The 17,794-nt window shown below is 38.7% G+C and overlaps 1 protein-coding gene across 4 annotated transcripts in view; it reads left to right on the forward strand.

Moving 5' to 3' along the window:
• The window catches only part of LOC115341726 (ankyrin repeat domain-containing protein 26-like), a 59,281-nt gene that overhangs the window by 13,797 nt on the left and 27,690 nt on the right, over window positions 1-17,794 (forward strand). For 3 of the 4 annotated variants that reach the window (XM_030015125.2, XM_030015126.2, XM_030015128.2), the window contains exons 11-23: window positions 150-1,177; window positions 1,896-2,043; window positions 3,665-3,726; window positions 4,885-4,996; window positions 6,643-6,671; window positions 6,774-6,840; window positions 6,929-6,973; window positions 11,344-11,429; window positions 13,070-14,065; window positions 14,923-15,161; window positions 15,959-16,108; window positions 17,088-17,121; window positions 17,352-17,490. In XM_030015125.2, the coding sequence (XP_029870985.1) occupies window positions 150-1,177; window positions 1,896-2,043; window positions 3,665-3,726; window positions 4,885-4,996; window positions 6,643-6,671; window positions 6,774-6,840; window positions 6,929-6,973; window positions 11,344-11,429; window positions 13,070-14,065; window positions 14,923-15,161; window positions 15,959-16,108; window positions 17,088-17,121; window positions 17,352-17,490 (3,135 nt within the window). The remainder of the gene's footprint in view (window positions 1-149; window positions 1,178-1,895; window positions 2,044-3,664; window positions 3,727-4,884; window positions 4,997-6,642; window positions 6,672-6,773; window positions 6,841-6,928; window positions 6,974-11,343; window positions 11,430-13,069; window positions 14,066-14,922; window positions 15,162-15,958; window positions 16,109-17,087; window positions 17,122-17,351; window positions 17,491-17,794) is intronic. The other variant, XM_030015127.2, reaches the window with a different exon arrangement.

The following is a 17,794-nucleotide window of genomic DNA, read 5'->3' on the forward strand; positions in this document are numbered from 1 at the left end:
CTTCGTCCATCCTGCCCATCCCTTACCTGGCTCCTTTTCCAGACATTCCCAGATGACTCCTCTCCTGTGCATTAATCTGGTAACATGCCTATTGCTATTTACATAACTCCTTTTGTTCACGTGCGTTTTTCTTTTTCTTGTGCTTTAAGATGATGGTGATGGTTCTAGAATTGAAAGTCCTAAGTCACCAAAGAAAAGCCTCAAACAAAGAACCCCCTCAGATGCAAACCTGAACAAAGGAGAATGTGGAGAATTGTTGAGTCAGGATGTCTCAGATGCAAGCAACCTGGAGGAAGAAGAATTGGAGGAGGAGGAGGAGGAGGAAGAGGAGGGAGATGATGAAAATGAAGGAGATGATGATGAAGATTATGAGGAGGCAGAGGAAGAAGAGGAGGAGGACGAGGATCTTTCACAAGATGAAAAGGAGGAGGAGGATCTGGAAGATGAAGAAACTCAGTCTAATGACATATTGGAGGAGGAGCAGGGGGAGAAAACAGAACCTAAAGGGGAAATCAGTCGGAAACTGGAGTATTTTAGTAACACTAAGTATGAAGGAGAAGCTTGGTGTGGAACTTTAGATGTCTGTGATGATGATGATAAAATAAGTAAAGAACTTGATGAAAAGGTGGAGGAATCTGGTGATACTCCTGTGTCTTTTATAGCTGGGTGTTATGAAAGGTTGCAAGAAGATGCAATTGCCATGTCTCCAAAGATAATGAATAATGAAGTATCTTGCAAGTCAGTACCAAAACAAGCTGTCTTTCAAAATCTAAATAATTTGCAAGATACACAAGAAAGCTGGAGCAGGAAAAGCATGATACAGGAGAAGTTTCACAGAAATGCTGACTCCTGTTTTGCAGACTCTGAAACAACAGACTGGAAAAAAGAGATACCTCAGCCTCTCTCAGATAGTTGTGGTCTTAAGGAGAAAAAGTCAAGCTTCAGTGATGGCTTTGAAAGTGGTGATAATTCTTGGTCAGCAGCAAAAAACCCAAGGCTTGAAAGTCAAAGACCGAACCCTGTCATTCTCGAACGTGTGGATGATGAAGATACTGAAGAAGAGCAATCTGAAGAGGTAGATGATAAAGTCTGTGAAGCACCGAAACAAGAAAGTGAAAACTTGTGCTTAAATAGGCATGAAGAAAATTTAAGAGCAGCATTTCACTCAAGCACCAAAGTAAGTATATAGCGATGATTCAATCACAAGGATATTTTCTAAGGGTATTATAGGTAAGAAACAAATGGTAAACTGGATTTCTGTTAATACTTATTCTTCACATATATCTGTCTTTTGATCATCCTTTTTTTGAAATTAGAAAATGTCTTACTCCTAGCCAAAGCAGTTTCTTAGGTATAAGAATAATATCAGGCAGTATTTTCAATCCTTTCTTCTGTTGGTTACAGTAGTTTTGCAGGAAAAAGAATAGGCAGTAGACTTTTTCTGGAATCAACTACATTTTTCTCAGTTGTCTGTACAGATTTTATCTGTGAAGATTTACTGCCATTTAGTAAAATTCATGGTGTGGTGGCTGAAAGTGAGGAAACAAAAAGAAGTTTGCATAAGATTGAGAGCAGGAAGCTAGTGATTTCCCTTGGGGCAAAATAGGGGAAAAGAAGGATTGTGTTCCAGAATGATGTAACTTAAGTGAAGCTAGTTAGACTGACATTACGAAGTGCTTCTCGGGGGGGCTTTGCAGAGCCAGGGGTGAGACTTAATGACATTAGGCATTGCTCTCTACTCATATAGATTGTCATGGAAAAACTGAAGGCATTGTAAAACAAAGCTCAACACAGTTTCCCTTTTGCCTTACACAAGAAAAGTATTTTTCAAGTTGTTGATGGATGGTGTAGGCTTGTCTCTGCCCTTTCCAGCTGTCTTGGTCAATTTCTTTTAGGCAGAATCACCTGAATGGGAAGAAGAGGAGGAGGAGCAGGAGAAGGAAGATACTGGTGAAGAGCTCCAAACTGCAGTTGTTGAGGGTGTGAAAAATTCTATTTGTAATGATGGCCATCAAGTCCACAGTGCTTCAAAAGAGAACACTGGTGAGAGAAATTAGTTAGTAAATACTGATCCAGTTCTTCCTCTATGAATATTAATGCACAGTAAATGAACTAAAATGGTGATTGACTTCTGAGATAGCAAATTTTTCCCTGGCCTGTGAATCCTAGTGGGCATTGGCAGAGAAGGAAAGAGCTTTTGTTCCTTTTCATTTGTTCTTGAAGAACTGAAGTTGTGGTGTTGGATTCTAAATGATGCTATATGAAGCAAGTGCCATTCTTGCTTTTGTTGCTGTGTTCTCCCTGAAGTGATCTGAACAAAATGCACTGATGAAAAAGAGGAGGACGACTACAGTGTCTTGCATGTGACAGTAGTATTCCCCTTTCTGGCCCATACTGTTAGATTGAAAAGCTGTATTCTGTGTAGGAAAAGCTGTGATTGTGATTGTTCTTGGCTGAAGCCTGGGAAAGATTTGAGTCAAGCTGAGAAAGCTGTTCTGTTCCAGTGCCTCACCTTGTCCAGTTTTAAAATGTAGAAGGTCTCTCCAGTGCCACACTTGTGTGTGCTTTAAAGTGTTACCAGGTTGGTCAGAGTTGAGCACTGTGGTACTCACCTTGAGTCTCAGAGCAGGAGGAAAAGGCACTGTTTCCATTTTCTGTCTCCAGAGAGTAGCTTGGTGTGGTAGATGTTACCAGAGCATGTGTAGCTGCTGATCAAATGCTACACAGGGAGCCTGGCAGAACCTGCTGTATTCAAGTGTTGTGCCTATACATGCTCTTCTGTCTCTGCAGTTTACCATAAGCGTGCATTTGGCATGGTGTAAGTAGTCAGAGCCCAGGTTGGAACCAGCAGTTGCCCTTTTCTGGGGTGGGTGCCCTCACTGGTCTCCAGCTCCTTCCCCCTTCTTTGTGTGCATGTCTCCACACAAGTGAATCCTGAATCAGTTTTACTTAATGGAGTAGCTTAAAACAGAGAAATTAATCTGGCCAGGAACCCACTGAGACCAAGCCTTATGTTCATCTAGTAGAGGAGAGATTTGAATGTTAACCCCCTGAGACAGAAACTGTTTTTGTGTGTTTGGGGTGAGTGTTTGAGCTGTGAGCCTCTACTCTATTTTTAAATGGCAATGCTTAGGTGTCTAGCTTCTGGGAAGGTGCAGGGTATAACAAGTCTCTGTCAGTGAAGATCTTTCCTGGTAGCACTACAAAAGGAGCATTGTGTCTTGGTGATTTTGGTGATGTTAGCATGAGGATGTTTTGGGTAGTGTTTGTACAGTACCTCCTGTAGAGTGGAAGGCGGTAGTAAATGCCAAATTCTGGAGCTGTAGGCTGGAGAGCAGGTGACGTAAACTCTGTATACCACAGGACTGCAGCATGCTGGAGTCCCTTCCTGAATGCTACCCAAACATGTGTTGGGTGTTGCTTGTAGCTGTGTCAGCTGTTGTGCATAGCTGTCTTCTGCTGGAAAAGAGGCAAGAGGAGGTGGCAGTGTAAAGGAAATACTACTATGTGGCTGGGTGTGGAGAAACCCTTGAATAACACTTGCTTCTTAGTTTGTCCTCAGCAATAGAACCACTGCACATTTTTTGGATGTAGGGCTTGACTGATGGGGAAAAGTAGAGTGAAATATAAGCACTCAGTGTCTCGCTTCTTACCTTGTTTGTAGGTGCCCTGCCAGCAGTGGGAGCAGAGGAAGAGGAAGATGCTGAATCTCCCTGGGACTCTGAGGTACTTTCCGTGAAGGATAGGGGGGCTCCCACCAGGGAGGGGAGGGTGGGAGTAAGATCCAGAAGCACTTGAGAGCTTGCTTTTGACTTGGGCCCTACCGTTGATGAGGCTTATTTCCTCTTTTCCTGCTTCTGCCATATGTTTGTAACTGGGGACCCTTGAAATACTTCTGCTCTAGGCCATCTGTCCAGTTAGGATTGGGATGAAGTTAAGTTAAGCTAACAACTTGGGTCTCATAACAACTGGCCTTTGAGTTTGGTTTCTAGTATAGTCTTGAAGCAGTGAAGTTTCTTGCTGTTGAAAATACTCTGAGCTTTTCACAGGGGCTGGCAGGATTGTTGCTTTTTCACCAGACAGCTCTATTCTACTGACCTGGTCAGTGGTTGCCCTTAGGGTCTCCAACCTAGATGGTTAGCTGCTTCTGAATAGATCCTCTCTACCTTTTGTAGGTGTACTTCAGTCCTTTTTGAAAGTCATGTCCAACAGAGATACCACACATACTGGCTGTGTTTGCCCTTTCAGTTCTTTCTGTCTGTGGTACTGGGCTAGAAGAAAATGAACAGGGTCTGTAGCTAACCCCCTCTGGCTTTCTTGTGAGGCAAAATGAACTCTTCCCCACCCCTTCTTCAAAATACAAGACTAAAATATTACTAGTTTTTTTAGGTAGCCTTAGTTTCTGTAAGCTTTGGCTTGCTAGTCTTTGTTCAACCCAAATCACCCTTGCGATTGGGAGTAGCGATGTGTTCACTCACCACTGCAGGATACATGCCTAGGGAATGTAAGCCTAAACTTCAGTGTCAGGTGCAAGTTCAGTACAAAAGTTGGATCACCACAGAGCTGCAGTTATTGGTTCACAGCTCACATCTTGAGTTACCATGTTAATTCTCTTTTGTGGCTGTCTGGTTTGTCAGGGTTTATCAATGTGACAGAATAGTTTAGACGAGTTGTGAGGTTTTTGCCCGAGATCTGAAAACATGCACAACTACTGTGATTTCCAATAGACTATGTCTTGATGTGTCCTTTCCAAGGGTCTTATCAAAGGGTTTTGTATCTCTAATATACTTGATACCATGCTACACAAATTGACTTAGCAGGAGCTTTTTTGCATAGAAATGAGTTGAAAATGCATTTATACGAATTCTTATGCATGTGTTTTAGATTATACAGACGGATTCTGGAAGTCCGAGAAAAGTATCGTCTGGTGTGTTGCTCCCAGCTGCAGACAGACACGGAGCATGCTTACAGATTGTTTCAGGGGAACGTGATAATGGTAATTTCCTTGTGGACTAAATGTTTGTCTGTAAGCCTTTATAGGCTAAAGTAAACTTTTAGCAGTGTCTGTCTTAGGAATGCTGCTATGGTGTGGGTGTGTGCTATAGCAATGAAGTGATGAAGTGCTTAGTATTTGTTAGTTAACACCAGTTATCACAGCACTTGCTGGCCAGTTTGTAAAGGAAGTTGTCTTGTTTGCATTAGATGTGTTCTTTGGACATGTTTGTATTTTTTTGGATTCAGGTTTTTGTTGCATAGTGATGAAAGTGTATGTGGTTTAGGACTGACCTGTCTGAACATTTAAACATTCTTGGTGATAATGCGGCAGAAGAAAGCTATGATCTGGCTAATTTTTTTTTTTTTTTCCCTTAGCTTAATTTTTGATAGCTTTCTGTTGTGCTTTGCCTAGTGGCTAAAATGTGACTAAAAGTTGAGGTTTTGTTGCTAAGGGTTTCTGCCTGTAGTTTGTGACACTGTCTCTTGAGCATCTTGAGTGTAGGATGGCAGGGAAGTAGAACTCTTTTCTGAAGGATTTCTCCTTTAACAAATGGTTTGTCAGTCCTGCTTGTAGTATAGGTACAACAGAATAGCTGTAAGAAGCTAATGCAGTTTTAGTTTAGTAAGCTGGAAGCAAAACTTTACAAGCTCCTGGGAGCTTGTAAATCTACTTGTTGAATAGTTGTCATGGAAGTCTGCTTCGTATGATGCTATTAAGGTAAGTTTAAAATCAGTGTGAAAAGGGGGTAAAAGGTGATTATGGTAATCTTTCTAAGGTATTTCCATACTGCTAGACCACCAAGTTTCCTGAAATCAAATATTGTTTGCTTTTAATAATTTTTTTTTAAATATAAAAATTTTGCTGTGGAGCCATTCTTAGTAACATTTCATATACTTCTTTCATGAGAGGACTCAAACTGTAAGATGACTAAAGCAGAGGATTTGAAAAATGTAGGTGGGCCGGTGGACGGTGTGGGTTTGGAAATGATTTAATGTTGGACAAAAATTAAAAAAAAAAAAAGTATTTGGAACTATGCTGTAAATACAGATTACAACCAAGCAACATTTGTTTCTTTTGTTTCCTTGCAAGCTAAACCAGAACAATCTGATGAGAACTAGCTTGATTTTTACCTCATTGAAGGACACATGTACGAGGTTTCTGTGGATGCGCCCATGCTTTCTCTGTCCCATCAATGGAAAGGAAAATACTCCTCAACATTAAAGACTTATAGGATAATCACAGTCATAGTGCTGTTGGACTGTTTTATGATTGTTCATTACAGCAGACCCACTTTGGCTTTTGAAATAATCTTTTTAGAAAGCAGGATTCAGCTCCTCAAAAGGACTAAATATTTTTGATCTTGTTCTGTTAACAAGCATGACCTTATTGCTTCACATGAATTGTCCTAGTTCTGTGATGATTATTTTTTTAAATCCAAGGTGCACGATAGGAAGTATGCATTCTCCATTTCGTGTATACTAATACAAATGCTCTATGATGAGGTGAACTGAATGTTGGGTATCGTACTCTCAATGAAATAATGCTTGCAACTATTACTTAATTGTAGAAACTACTGATATTGAATGGAGTAAAAGATACCTTCAATTAAATAAATTAACATTTCCCAAAACATTTTTCACCTCTAGGCTTTTCGGAGAAACCCAACAATTCCCCAGTAAGTATTTGTTCATGTCAGACTGACTACTTGTTCTGCTTATTAAGTAGTGTGCAGTTACTTTGAATTCGGTTTTTTATCATTGGATTGTGTCTTTCATAGCTGAAGACTTCTGAATCTGTTTTGGAAATGAAGGAAACCTCTCCTAAAAAAAGGCAGCAGAAATCAGGTAATGTTCACTTCATGTGTTTCTGGGTTTAGCTTCATAATCTTTCTGGATAGTATTAAATAAAGCATCTGATTTATTTGTTTTGCAGATCTATTGGAGGAATTTGGTTTAGGAGGTGCAGAGGATATTGAAGGTATTCGTAACAGTCTCTTTGTAGTGTTTTTATGGACAGGCACATTGTACTTGCAAATTTTTTCCTAATATTAAATTAATGGTTCTAGCAAGGTGTTCTGGGAGCAGAAGGTCTACTGAAATATGCCTCTCTGCATGTGTGTGCTCCCTCGAGTCTGCCATTCAACACTGTAGATACCCTTCCATGATGTAGGCTTCCTCTACCATACCTGCTCCCTAAGTGAAGCACCTAGCTGGTCTGCTATATATTGGAGAGAGGATATATGACCTTGATGTGGTTTTTTTAGTTTCTTTGTTCTAATGTTTATTGATTTTTATATTTTTTAATGAGATGAGAAACTATTCCCCATTCAAGTTTTAGAGTTTCTACAACCAGCTGTTGAAAATATAAAGCAGAGAGAGGTGAACAGATATGTAGGCAAGTGAACTTGTAACTTCTAAGTATAGAATACAAATAGTTCCAAGTTCTTTGACATACTTGTTTGGGGGGGGGGGGGGGGGAAGTACTGTTGTTCTTTTGACAATATTAGAGATTAAACTTCTCTCTAGGAAAAATATCTCACTCTTCCTCTTGCTCTTCTCTCTCTCATGTATTTGCAATGGGTAAGCAACAACAGGTCCTCTTTTGCCCTTTATTTTGCAGTGATAGTGTTTTGGTAAGATGAATAGAGGTTTGTTAGAAGTTGTTCAGTTAAAACATGAGTTTTGGTTTTGTCTGTATTATACAGTAATGTGAAATGTAGCCCCATAGTGGACCAGTATGTTATAATATTAAAAATCACAGAAAGGAAAAACTGCCTTTTCATAGGTCATTTCATGTCAGCTATTTTTCCTGTGTGTCTTTATTCATTTCTGTCATGTTTTTTTTTATCCATGTGTTATCTTGAAGATCAGGTGTTAAGAAGTACATGTGAAAATTTCTTTCAAACTTTTATGTTTGGATTTGGGTTTAAGCAATTTAGATTGCTTCAGCAAAGAATCATGATTCCTGCAGCATAAATACTTCTAACTGTGAAAGGGTTGAATGCCATCTTTCACAAGTTTATTTCATAAATCTGGAAAACAGGTACAGTATCTTGCACAATTAAATGTTGAATGAGAGCTGAAATTTGTCATTCTACTTACTTTGTTACTGAGTCATAGTAATAACTTCTTAAAATCTATTTTGGGGTCAAAATTAAGTAGTGGTCTTCTCATGTTTTCTGTATAGAAGAGTAGCTGCTTTGCACTGTAATCTGCAAAAAGTCATTATGTAAGACAATTTATGAGGAGGGAAATCTCAGGAGAGAGTGGAGAGGTAAAGGTTAATTGGAAAGAAGACTAAAAGTCATCTTTCGATACCAGCTAGGGAGCAGGCAGAGTAAAAAGGTGTGGGATTTGCGTCTTTTGTATGCACAGGGATTTCTGTGTATTGATATGTTCATATTTTTGAATTATTTTTCCAGTAGCTGGAAAAATAATTACTGACTAGAGTTACTGACACCATGAGAACTGGAATTTTGCAGATGGAAGAATATTGTTGCCTTTCATCTTTCCTGCCTTTTTCCTTGTTCTGTGGCCATTGAACAGAAATTTCAAGATTGATAAAAACCCTGTGGGAAAAAAATCTTATGGGCTCCAAAGATCCTAAAATCTTACCTAAAGATTGAGACTTCAGACTTAAACAGCTGCTACTGAAAACTTTACTATTGACCATGGTGGGCAAGACTGAATAGGAGTTTGGGTTGCTTTTGATTAAAGTGTCTGGACTCTGAAACAAAATCCAAAACATTAAGATACCTACATGCTCTGAACAGAGAATGTGAATTGCGTGTTTAGAAAGTCAGTACAAAACTGGGTGCTGGCAAGTCTGCTTTTATCCAACTTTCAGGCAGATACAGTCGACCAGAAGAGCTTATTCAGTGTTGTGCAGTATTCTTCAGGAAAGGTGTCACAGCTTTCCTGCATCCACAAAATACTTAGTCTATCTTTTAAGCAAAATTGTAGTATCCATGTTATGTGGTGGGAGTAATCACACATATCAAGTTGTATGGTAGGAAGCTTCATGCATGTTGCAGTTTGTGACCTGAATGAACACTGATGAAGTGACAGAAGAAATCTGGCAAGTGTACCTTTATGAAAATGGTATAGGAGCAGCCCCATGTATCTGAGAGATTGACCACCCCCTGCTGCTGTACGTGGGGTGGAGAGGCTTCTAGGAGCAGTGGAAGCTCTGAGCACACTGGTATGTCTAGACTCTTCTCATTCTAGGAGGTATTGTTACCACCCAAGAGGCTTATGTGTAAATTACCAGCATACTGGGTGCCTGTCTGCCTAGTTCTACTCTCTTGAGTTCTTTTCCTTTTGTTTTCTGAAAGAGTGTTACAAATCAGTGTGACCTGTAGGGATACTTCTCTTGGATTTCGTCAGGCTCCAGTGCTTCTGGCCACCCCTTCCAGTTGGCACTCCCAGAACTGTGTGCTTAGTGAGGGAGGGACTTGCTGGTTCAAATTCTCCAGCCACGTTACAATTCTAGTAAGAGGGACAAGGACCCATCTACAAAAACTATGCATAACTATTGGAGGAAAGGACAATGTTGATCTCCAAATTATGGATGTTATTTGTATAGGAGCTAAGTGTTTACTTACTCCAAGCATCTTGGTATTGATAATTTATGACACTCTCTATGGTGCTATCTACAAATGTTCTTTGACCACTAGCACATCTGTCCTCTATTTCTAATGCTGATTGGAGCCTTCATCTGCACCAGCAAAGAGCTTGAGCTATCTACAAGTATCAGTAAAAGGCTAAATCTACTCTGTGATCTTGAAAAACAAGAAAAAGGGAAAAATGCCTGTTTTCCTTATAGAACATTATCCTTAGATATAAGGGTATGTTATTATCTATGATGCATTTCAGACAGTCTGACGAGTATCATAGTCATCAATAGATCATCATAACAACCCTGTGAAATAAGGGCTGTCAAGCCACTAATGACTAACATGTGTTGGGAAATGCCTTGTTCTAAAAAAAACCAAAAAACAAATTCACAAAAAGTCTAGGAAATTGCACCCACCAGTGATTGAGGTGGGAGGAGAAGATTGTTATTTCACACTGTACAACTTGAGGTTAGAATCAACCTCTGGAGACCTGTATGACTGACTGATGAGGTTAGGTTCCCAATTCAGACATAATGATTTGTAATTCTAAGCTTGTATCTTAATGTAATCCCCTTCAAGAAATAAAAGCTTGCGAAAGGAGTCACCTAAAGCAGAAAATGCCAGAAGTGAGGTTGGCCCTGTGACTCATTAATACTGGACCCTTTTGTATTTTTATGAGGATACCTATTTTCTCCCTGTCTTGCTCGCTTTTCTTGTAGAAAGAGTATTGTGTCCCTCTTTAGCAGTGAAGCTTTGCCTATAGAAAGGTGATTGCGCAGAAACCATGGAATTATGGAGCGGGAAAGGAGGTGCAGAGTGATTAAGGTGAAAACCTCCATCTCTGTTTTTAGATGCCACACTTGAGCTGCTGGGACTTGTTTCTTTCTGAATACTTGATACTTAAAAGTGTTGAGTGTGCCTTCCATACAAACAATGACAATGAGTTGCTGCTTCTAAATTGTATCTGGGACTATCTGGAATCCAATTCTCAGATATAAGAGAGATTCAAGGTAGGCACCCCATAATGGGGAGCCCAGACTGAGTGACTGCTTCTGAGGAGTTTGTGACCTGTCAAATATTACTTAGAAATTCAGAGAGAGGAAAGGGTGGAATGCAGTTTTCAACAGTACAAGTGAAATGTCCAGATCATGGGTTGTTTCTCAACATTTCACAAGCCTGTCTCTCATTCAGTGTCCCATCTGTGTCTTCTGCAACAGATGAGGCAGCAGTTTGACTAAAATACTCAGTCCAGATCCATGTCTAGAGACAGATCATTGTTTCATGCATGGATTAGAACTGGGGCCTTAAAGATTTCAAGCCTGTGATTTTGTCGTTCCTGATTTTCTGTGCACAATACATAGGGAAATTAAAATTGCTGGAGGAATGTAGCTAGTTACTGCATGGCACACACAGTGTCAGAGAGAGAGAGAGAGAGATCACACACCTTTAAGAAACAAGAGTGGTTTATTTGTGACCATTATAGTGATTTTCAGCAAATTCCCTTTATACATTAAAAAGTAAAATGCCCTGGAAAAAAGGAATTCACACAGATGCATCTTAAAAATCTGTATTATGATAATCTTCTCTCTAGGACCTCACAAATTTGAGGGAGTATGTTATTCTGTGTTACGATTTTTCTCCCAAATATGGTGATTCAAGATGCGCTCGAGGTATAAATAAGTAGTATTAAGTCATACTGGTTATAAAAAAAAATATGTGGTTTTCACTGTAGATGAGTACTCGGGATCTACCTTTCATATGTCATCGTCAGCTGAAAAAGAAGACATCAAGGATGCCATTGAAAATTATGGGGCACGGGTATGTAAAACCAAGTATTCTAAATTAGAGTCTGAATTGGTAAATTGTAGTATACACTAAGGTAAAGAAAACTTACCAGTCAGTGAATAGAGCTGAAGGGAGAGTCCTGTAGATTATGGTTGTATTATAGGCAGAAATAAAATTGGAAAAAGTTGTCTTATGGTGGGGTAAAATCCTTGTCATTGTGTTGGATACTTGCTGTTATACTGATTGTTTCCAGCTGCTTTGCTTAAATTTTGATCCTTTTGTGTGGTGCTGAGAAACAGTGCAGTCAAATGCATTTTTTTTCCCTATGCAAAATGCACATTCAAGTGAAGAAGGAGATTTGTCTATAATATGCTGATCTGTTGGATTAAACATGCCTGATCTTCCTCTTTGTAAGAGAAAGATCAAACAAAAAAACTTGACATTTGGTGAGCTTTCTGATGCTTTCACTGCCTCTGCAAAATATGCACTTGTTTGACCATGTTAATAAGTGTTTGAAAAACTTTTTTTTTTTTTTTTTTTTTCTAGAGGGGAATAAGGCAGGCAGTCTGTGTTGGGTATACAGGACAGGGCTGGATAGAGGGGTCTGGAGTCTTCTGTAACATGTCAAGGGACAGTGGAGCAAATTATTTCCACCCCACACCCGGGCTCCATGAAAGAAGGTCTTGCTTAATTTCAATAGGCAGAGCACAGAACTTAAGCCTATTGAAAGGTGGTAGTAGTTGGGCAATGAAGTTGGGAACGGAGAGGCTGGGACAGATGATGGCTGGCTGAGGTGCTCCTTCCCTGTTCTGAAAGGAGGAATTTTTGCAGAGGGAGAAAAGAGAGCGCGGAGTTGGATGGTCGTAGCCCATTGGGACACCAAGGCTGCAGGCCCTATGTAGAAGGGACCGTGAGCTAAGGAGGCACATGGAGAGGGAGCATGTTGGGAGGAGCGTGACACGTGACAGGAGCAGTCAGGACTGTTGAGGAACAGAGCATGGGGTCAGGGATGTCAGGAGACTGGGTGGGGTTGAGGCATGGTACGGTTTTCATACAAGCTTGGGTTCCTGGGTTTGGGGATAAGGGAAGGAATGGACAGGTTTTCCTAGTAAATCCTTTTCTTTGGAGCTTGGAATGGAATTTAATATTTCTGAGTCTTAGGTGAAGAACTAGTCCTAACTTAGCCAATTTTCCGTGTGGTGGACAGTAAAAGCTTGTCATGTTCATTCACATTGTATTAGCTCAGCTGGCAGGGGACTGTAGAATGCCAGGCAGTAGAGAATGACGGAGGAAGGAGAGTGGGGAAAATGTAGGCAGCTGTAATGAAAAATGGTATTAAAGCAGTAAAACGTGAAAAAATAAATTGCTTTGTGACTAATGTCAGCAGTTTCAGAAAGCAGGTAGGCTAAAAGGCAAAAGCAACCCTAATGTCCAGACAAATCTCATCCAAGAAAACCTGTTGTCACTCAAGTAAGTCCTGTTTTTAAGAAAATTACGATTCAGTGAACCTTTAATTTAGTACCCCTTGATTTTTATTATAAACAATTCCTTTCAAAATGTCTTATTTGTATTATTTCTGTTATATGATAGGATGAGTTTGCAACAGAAATTACCTAGATTAACTGTAACTTCCTTTTTCTTGGTAATCTTCCTGTCTGTACCTGTTTATTAAGGATAAATATATTTTAGAAACTACCAACTTGATAGAAAAAACAGCACATGAAAATCAGACTGACAAAGCAGAAATTTCACATCAGGAAGCCCTAGCAGAAAATGAGGAATTGCACAGTGCTGACAAGCAGTTAAGTCCAAAACCTTGGGAAGAAAGATATGAAAGGATGTGGGTTGAAAATGAGAAAAGGGAATTGAAAACAAATTTTAAAAACATTACAGCAGAGCTGAAGCAGCTGTTTGGTGAAATTAATGAAACTGGGAAAACTACTTCCATTGTGGAAGAAATGTCAGAAGTTGGCTTCACTGAAGAATTGAAGAGTTCTCGTGTTATTTCATCTCGTGTGATGGAATCAAGTAGTAAGTTAGAAACTAAAGGTGAATTTGGAGATATTAAACTTATGCTAGGTGGAAAAGAACCCAAAATGGAAATTGAAATTCCAAGTCTTGGTGTCCTTCCTGATCAAAATAACTTAAATCCAAATGTGGAAGATACCTGGAGTACAGACGAAGAAGACAGCACAAATGATACAGATAATACAAAGGTGCCTCTAGCAAAAGGAGAGGAAAAGAAAATGCCTACTATGGAAATGGAAGAGAATGAAAATGGAAATAGTAGAAATGTAGAGGGAAGTCCTGAATACTCCCTGAGACATAGCTTAAAAACAAGTATTTTGGATGACGCTTCTAATATTCTTCCTAAAATAAGACCTGCTTCTACAAGTGATGAAAACACACTTTTTGTAACAGAAAGGAAACTTGGAAAAGACTCTGGATTTAATTACGAAGTTCCCGGGGACTGCCTTATTGACAATTATAAAATAGGAGAAACAGAAATTGACAATCTTTTTGCAAATGCTCAGCAATCATGTGGCATGCGGAAAAGGAATCTTGATGAAGAGCTAAAACAAGATATGGAAAGATTTAAGAGTAAGGTAGGAATGCTGCAAATAGTATTCCTGGCTTTGGAGAAAGAGAAGGTACAGCTGCAAAAAGAGGTAGTTCACCTGCTAATCGTTATTCTTTAGCCTTTCTCCATACCAATGGTCCTGTTCACTTTAGCTATTTCTTATTAAGGGAAGATGCTTTCTGCAAATTGGGGTTTGTTTTAATGGAAATATGTTACTTACAAATAAAGAGAGCAGTAGAGACTTGTCCTTTTCCCCATTATGTAATTAATTAGAAGATTTTTGGAAAACACAGAATGCATTATTGTTCCAGTTTAACAATAGGTGGCACTCAGTTCCAGTATAAGTAGTTAGCACTTCATTACAATAAAAAGAAATGCACACAATTACATCAGTTCTGATTCTGAATCAAAGAATGCAAATAGCTTCTGAACAGGGTCTTGACTAATCTATTCATTTGCTGTGATTTCTGCATGGTGTGTATTCATTGCTCTTCACTAAAATTGCTGTTTGCTGTGAAACCATTTGTGCTTGTGGGTTTGAGATCTCTCCCTGCCCCACCCCCCCTTTAAGTAAACAGTAGCCCAGCACACTTCCACTTGATTTTTTTCTGGGTTTACAACTAACATTGTGCAGTCCTTCTAACTCTTTGTCCATCAGTAATGCTTTCACTTTTTTGTTGTTCATGTTTTAAGATACACTATTGTTTTCTTTCTAAGGGCTGTGTTTTTGTTATATCTTTAATCATAAGTGAATTCGAAGTACTTTCAGTGACTTGATACACTTTGTAGTGTAATTTAGTGAAAAAGCTTCTCTATATGAATTAATTTTTTTTTTTCATTGTACGTGATTGCAGAGCTAAACCCCGAATTATTCAATCTTGGATATGCTGTTTTTCCTTGCTAGAAATACTGAGAAATACATGAAGTTTAACTTTCTTTTTGTAGGTTGAGAAGGAAAAAGGCAAAGAAAGATGTTTCAAAACACAGGCAGTGGCAAAACAGGAAGATCTTGATAAATTAAATACACTGACAGGCATTGTTACTGATCAGCACATGAAACAAAAGCTTACTCTAAGGAAGAATGACTGTTTGAAAATGGAGAATGAAAACACTATAGAAGAAAAAGACGAAAAGAATTTTTCATCTGAGGAGAGATCAAAACTGATTAAATTGCCGATGAAAGGGTAAACTAAGGAAATAATCTCTAATTCTTTTTTGTAGTACTACTTACGTATCTTTTAGGTTTTCTAATATTGTAGTAGTTGAAGTAGTTTCCTCAATGCTGAAAGCCATACTGAGTCGTCCACTGCTTCTAAAACATTTAAGGAAAAAAAAATTTTTTTTTAGAAAAACCTAAGCTCACAACAGAGGTGCAAATTTATTGCCTGCTTTAAAAAAAAAAAAAAAGGAAACAAAAAAAAAAAGAGACTTTTCAAAACCAAATTTGAAGACTGGAAAAAACAGTTATTTTTGTAGGAAATGGCCATCCAGAAAAGAAAAGTAGGAATTTACAGTTTACTTTGCTTTCTCCCTTTTCTAGGTGATTTTAGTGATTTCCATGTGGTTGGTGTTTTCCTTTTCATTAAGTTCAGGTGCTCTTTGTCAGGAAAAGGGAAAAGATGATATTACCAAACCAATCTCAAAAGTTTGAACCCAAAGTGTAACCCTAAGCAGGAGTGTTTTCCTGTCTGTCCCTCAAAGGAATCTCTGCTCTAGATACTTTCTCTAATGGGCATATTGGATGTGTTCCATCTTACCTGAATCTAGCTCAGATTCCACATTTCCCCCTTATTCCTAGGGGAAGGTTTTCTTAAATACTTGGGTATCTTCCATGATCTTTGGGGTCAAGTCTGTGTTTTATCATAGATATTTTTCATCTCAGTTGTTTCTGGACATCATCTTAAGTATGTCTGTTTCAGAGAAATATTTTCTGTAAAGCTACTCAATTGGTGATTATTTTTTTTCTTTCTGTTTAATGTAGTAAATCTGCCCTGAATGCCAAAGTTGCAAAGAAAAATAAAAGACAGACTTCAAAGCAGAAGGCTAATCAGCAGATGAGCACTTCCAGTGGGAATAATTTTCAAGTACTAGATGATAGCACTTTCAGTGAAACATCTCAAGATGAAGGAAGGTACTGAATATAAGGAATGTTATAAATAAAACTTACTTAATGATAAAAATTGACCTGAAGGCTAAAGGTAAGTTTTGTAAACCTGATGTGTACAATGATTCCTGTTCTTTCATGTGACAATACTACCTGATGCCCTTTGTGCTCAAAACCACTTCTTTTTTGCTTGGAGTGCTTTAAACATACTAGCCAAGTTATTGATAAGGTCAGATGTGCACAAATTCTGAATAATTACCTGAGTTTGTGCACGTGCATAAATATATATATTTTAGATTTTTAAAAAGGGAGAGGAGAGACTTATAGAAGAGCAGAATTACTCTTTCCTGAAGGCATCCCAAGTTTTTCTATTTTTCCTGCCCCTCTCCCCCCAAGCTGTGTCCCCTCCCAGCTTCTTGCCCACCCCAAACTTACTTGTGTGGGAGGTGAAGTGAGAACAGAAGGTGTTGACACTGTACAAGCACTGTTCAGCAACAGCTAAAACATTGGTGTGTTATCAACACTGTTTTGGTCAGAATTCTAACAGACAGCACTGTGTGGGCTGCTACGAAGAAAATTAACTCCATCCCAGCCAGACCCAGTACACTAGAGAATCCAGAATTATCATTCTTTGACCTGTAAGAGAAGGGTTCTCAGTACTAAAGAGAGCTCAACCTCTAGTATTAAACGGGAATGCACATATATACTGTACATGTACACTGTATATTTGTGTATCTATATATTTGTAGCTGTAAGACTCCTGTGACTTTGAGTGAAGTGCAGAGAACAGTTATTTCAAGTATTTGCTTAATATCTTGTGGAAAAAATAGCCTTCCAATAGACATGACAGTACACAAATTTTTTTCAGTTTTCAACTACATCTAACAAAATTCTTATATTCAAATTTAGTTAATTCACTTCTGAAATTAAGTTTTCAGAGCCACTTCGGATATTGTTCATAATGCAATATCAGCATTGCAGTACTGAATATATTTCTGTTTTCCAGACCTGCAGCAAAAACAGGAAGTGAAAAGAACAAGGTACTGTAAAATCGGTTTCTTGATAAATAGTTTGTATCAGCTTTTAATCGCTTAGATGGGAACAGCATTTATGTAGTGGTCAACCAGATGCAGAAATTGTTTCTAGTATGCAGCTTCATCATATTTGAGCCAAATCTATGGGCTGGGAATAAAAGAATGAATCATTCATGCATTTGTAATGATCTGTAATACTATATAGTTGTATACAGAAAATACTGTATTGTTTGTAGGTCAGCATACAAATGGATGTAACTGATGACCTTGATTTAACTCACTCATCTGACACAAGTTCAGAGGATGTTGAATTACCAACTTCAACCTACAAAGAGGCTATGTTGCTGTTAGAACAGCTTAGTGTGGATCATACGGGTATGTTTTCAAGTCATTTTGTCTTCAGCTGTTAAAAGTTCCTCTTAAAACATGACTTCTTTGTAGGCACTCCTAGGTATTTTAGGTTTATATTTTGATCTAGCATTTCTTTACGATTAGAGATTCCCCTCAAAAGATGTGAAATTATCTCACTTAACCATAGATGTCTATTGTCAGCAAACATGCCTTACTTTATCATTGGTTCTCTGTCTAGTTAGAGCTGTAGAAGCAGGTTCTTGCCAAGTGCAGTTCAGCTCCTTCTAATGCAGTCATCAAAAGTTAGCAAGATCTTTTTCCTCTTTAT

This window comes from Aquila chrysaetos, chromosome 5, assembly GCF_900496995.4.
Source record: "Aquila chrysaetos chrysaetos chromosome 5, bAquChr1.4, whole genome shotgun sequence".
NCBI lineage: Eukaryota > Metazoa > Chordata > Aves > Accipitriformes > Accipitridae > Aquila > Aquila chrysaetos.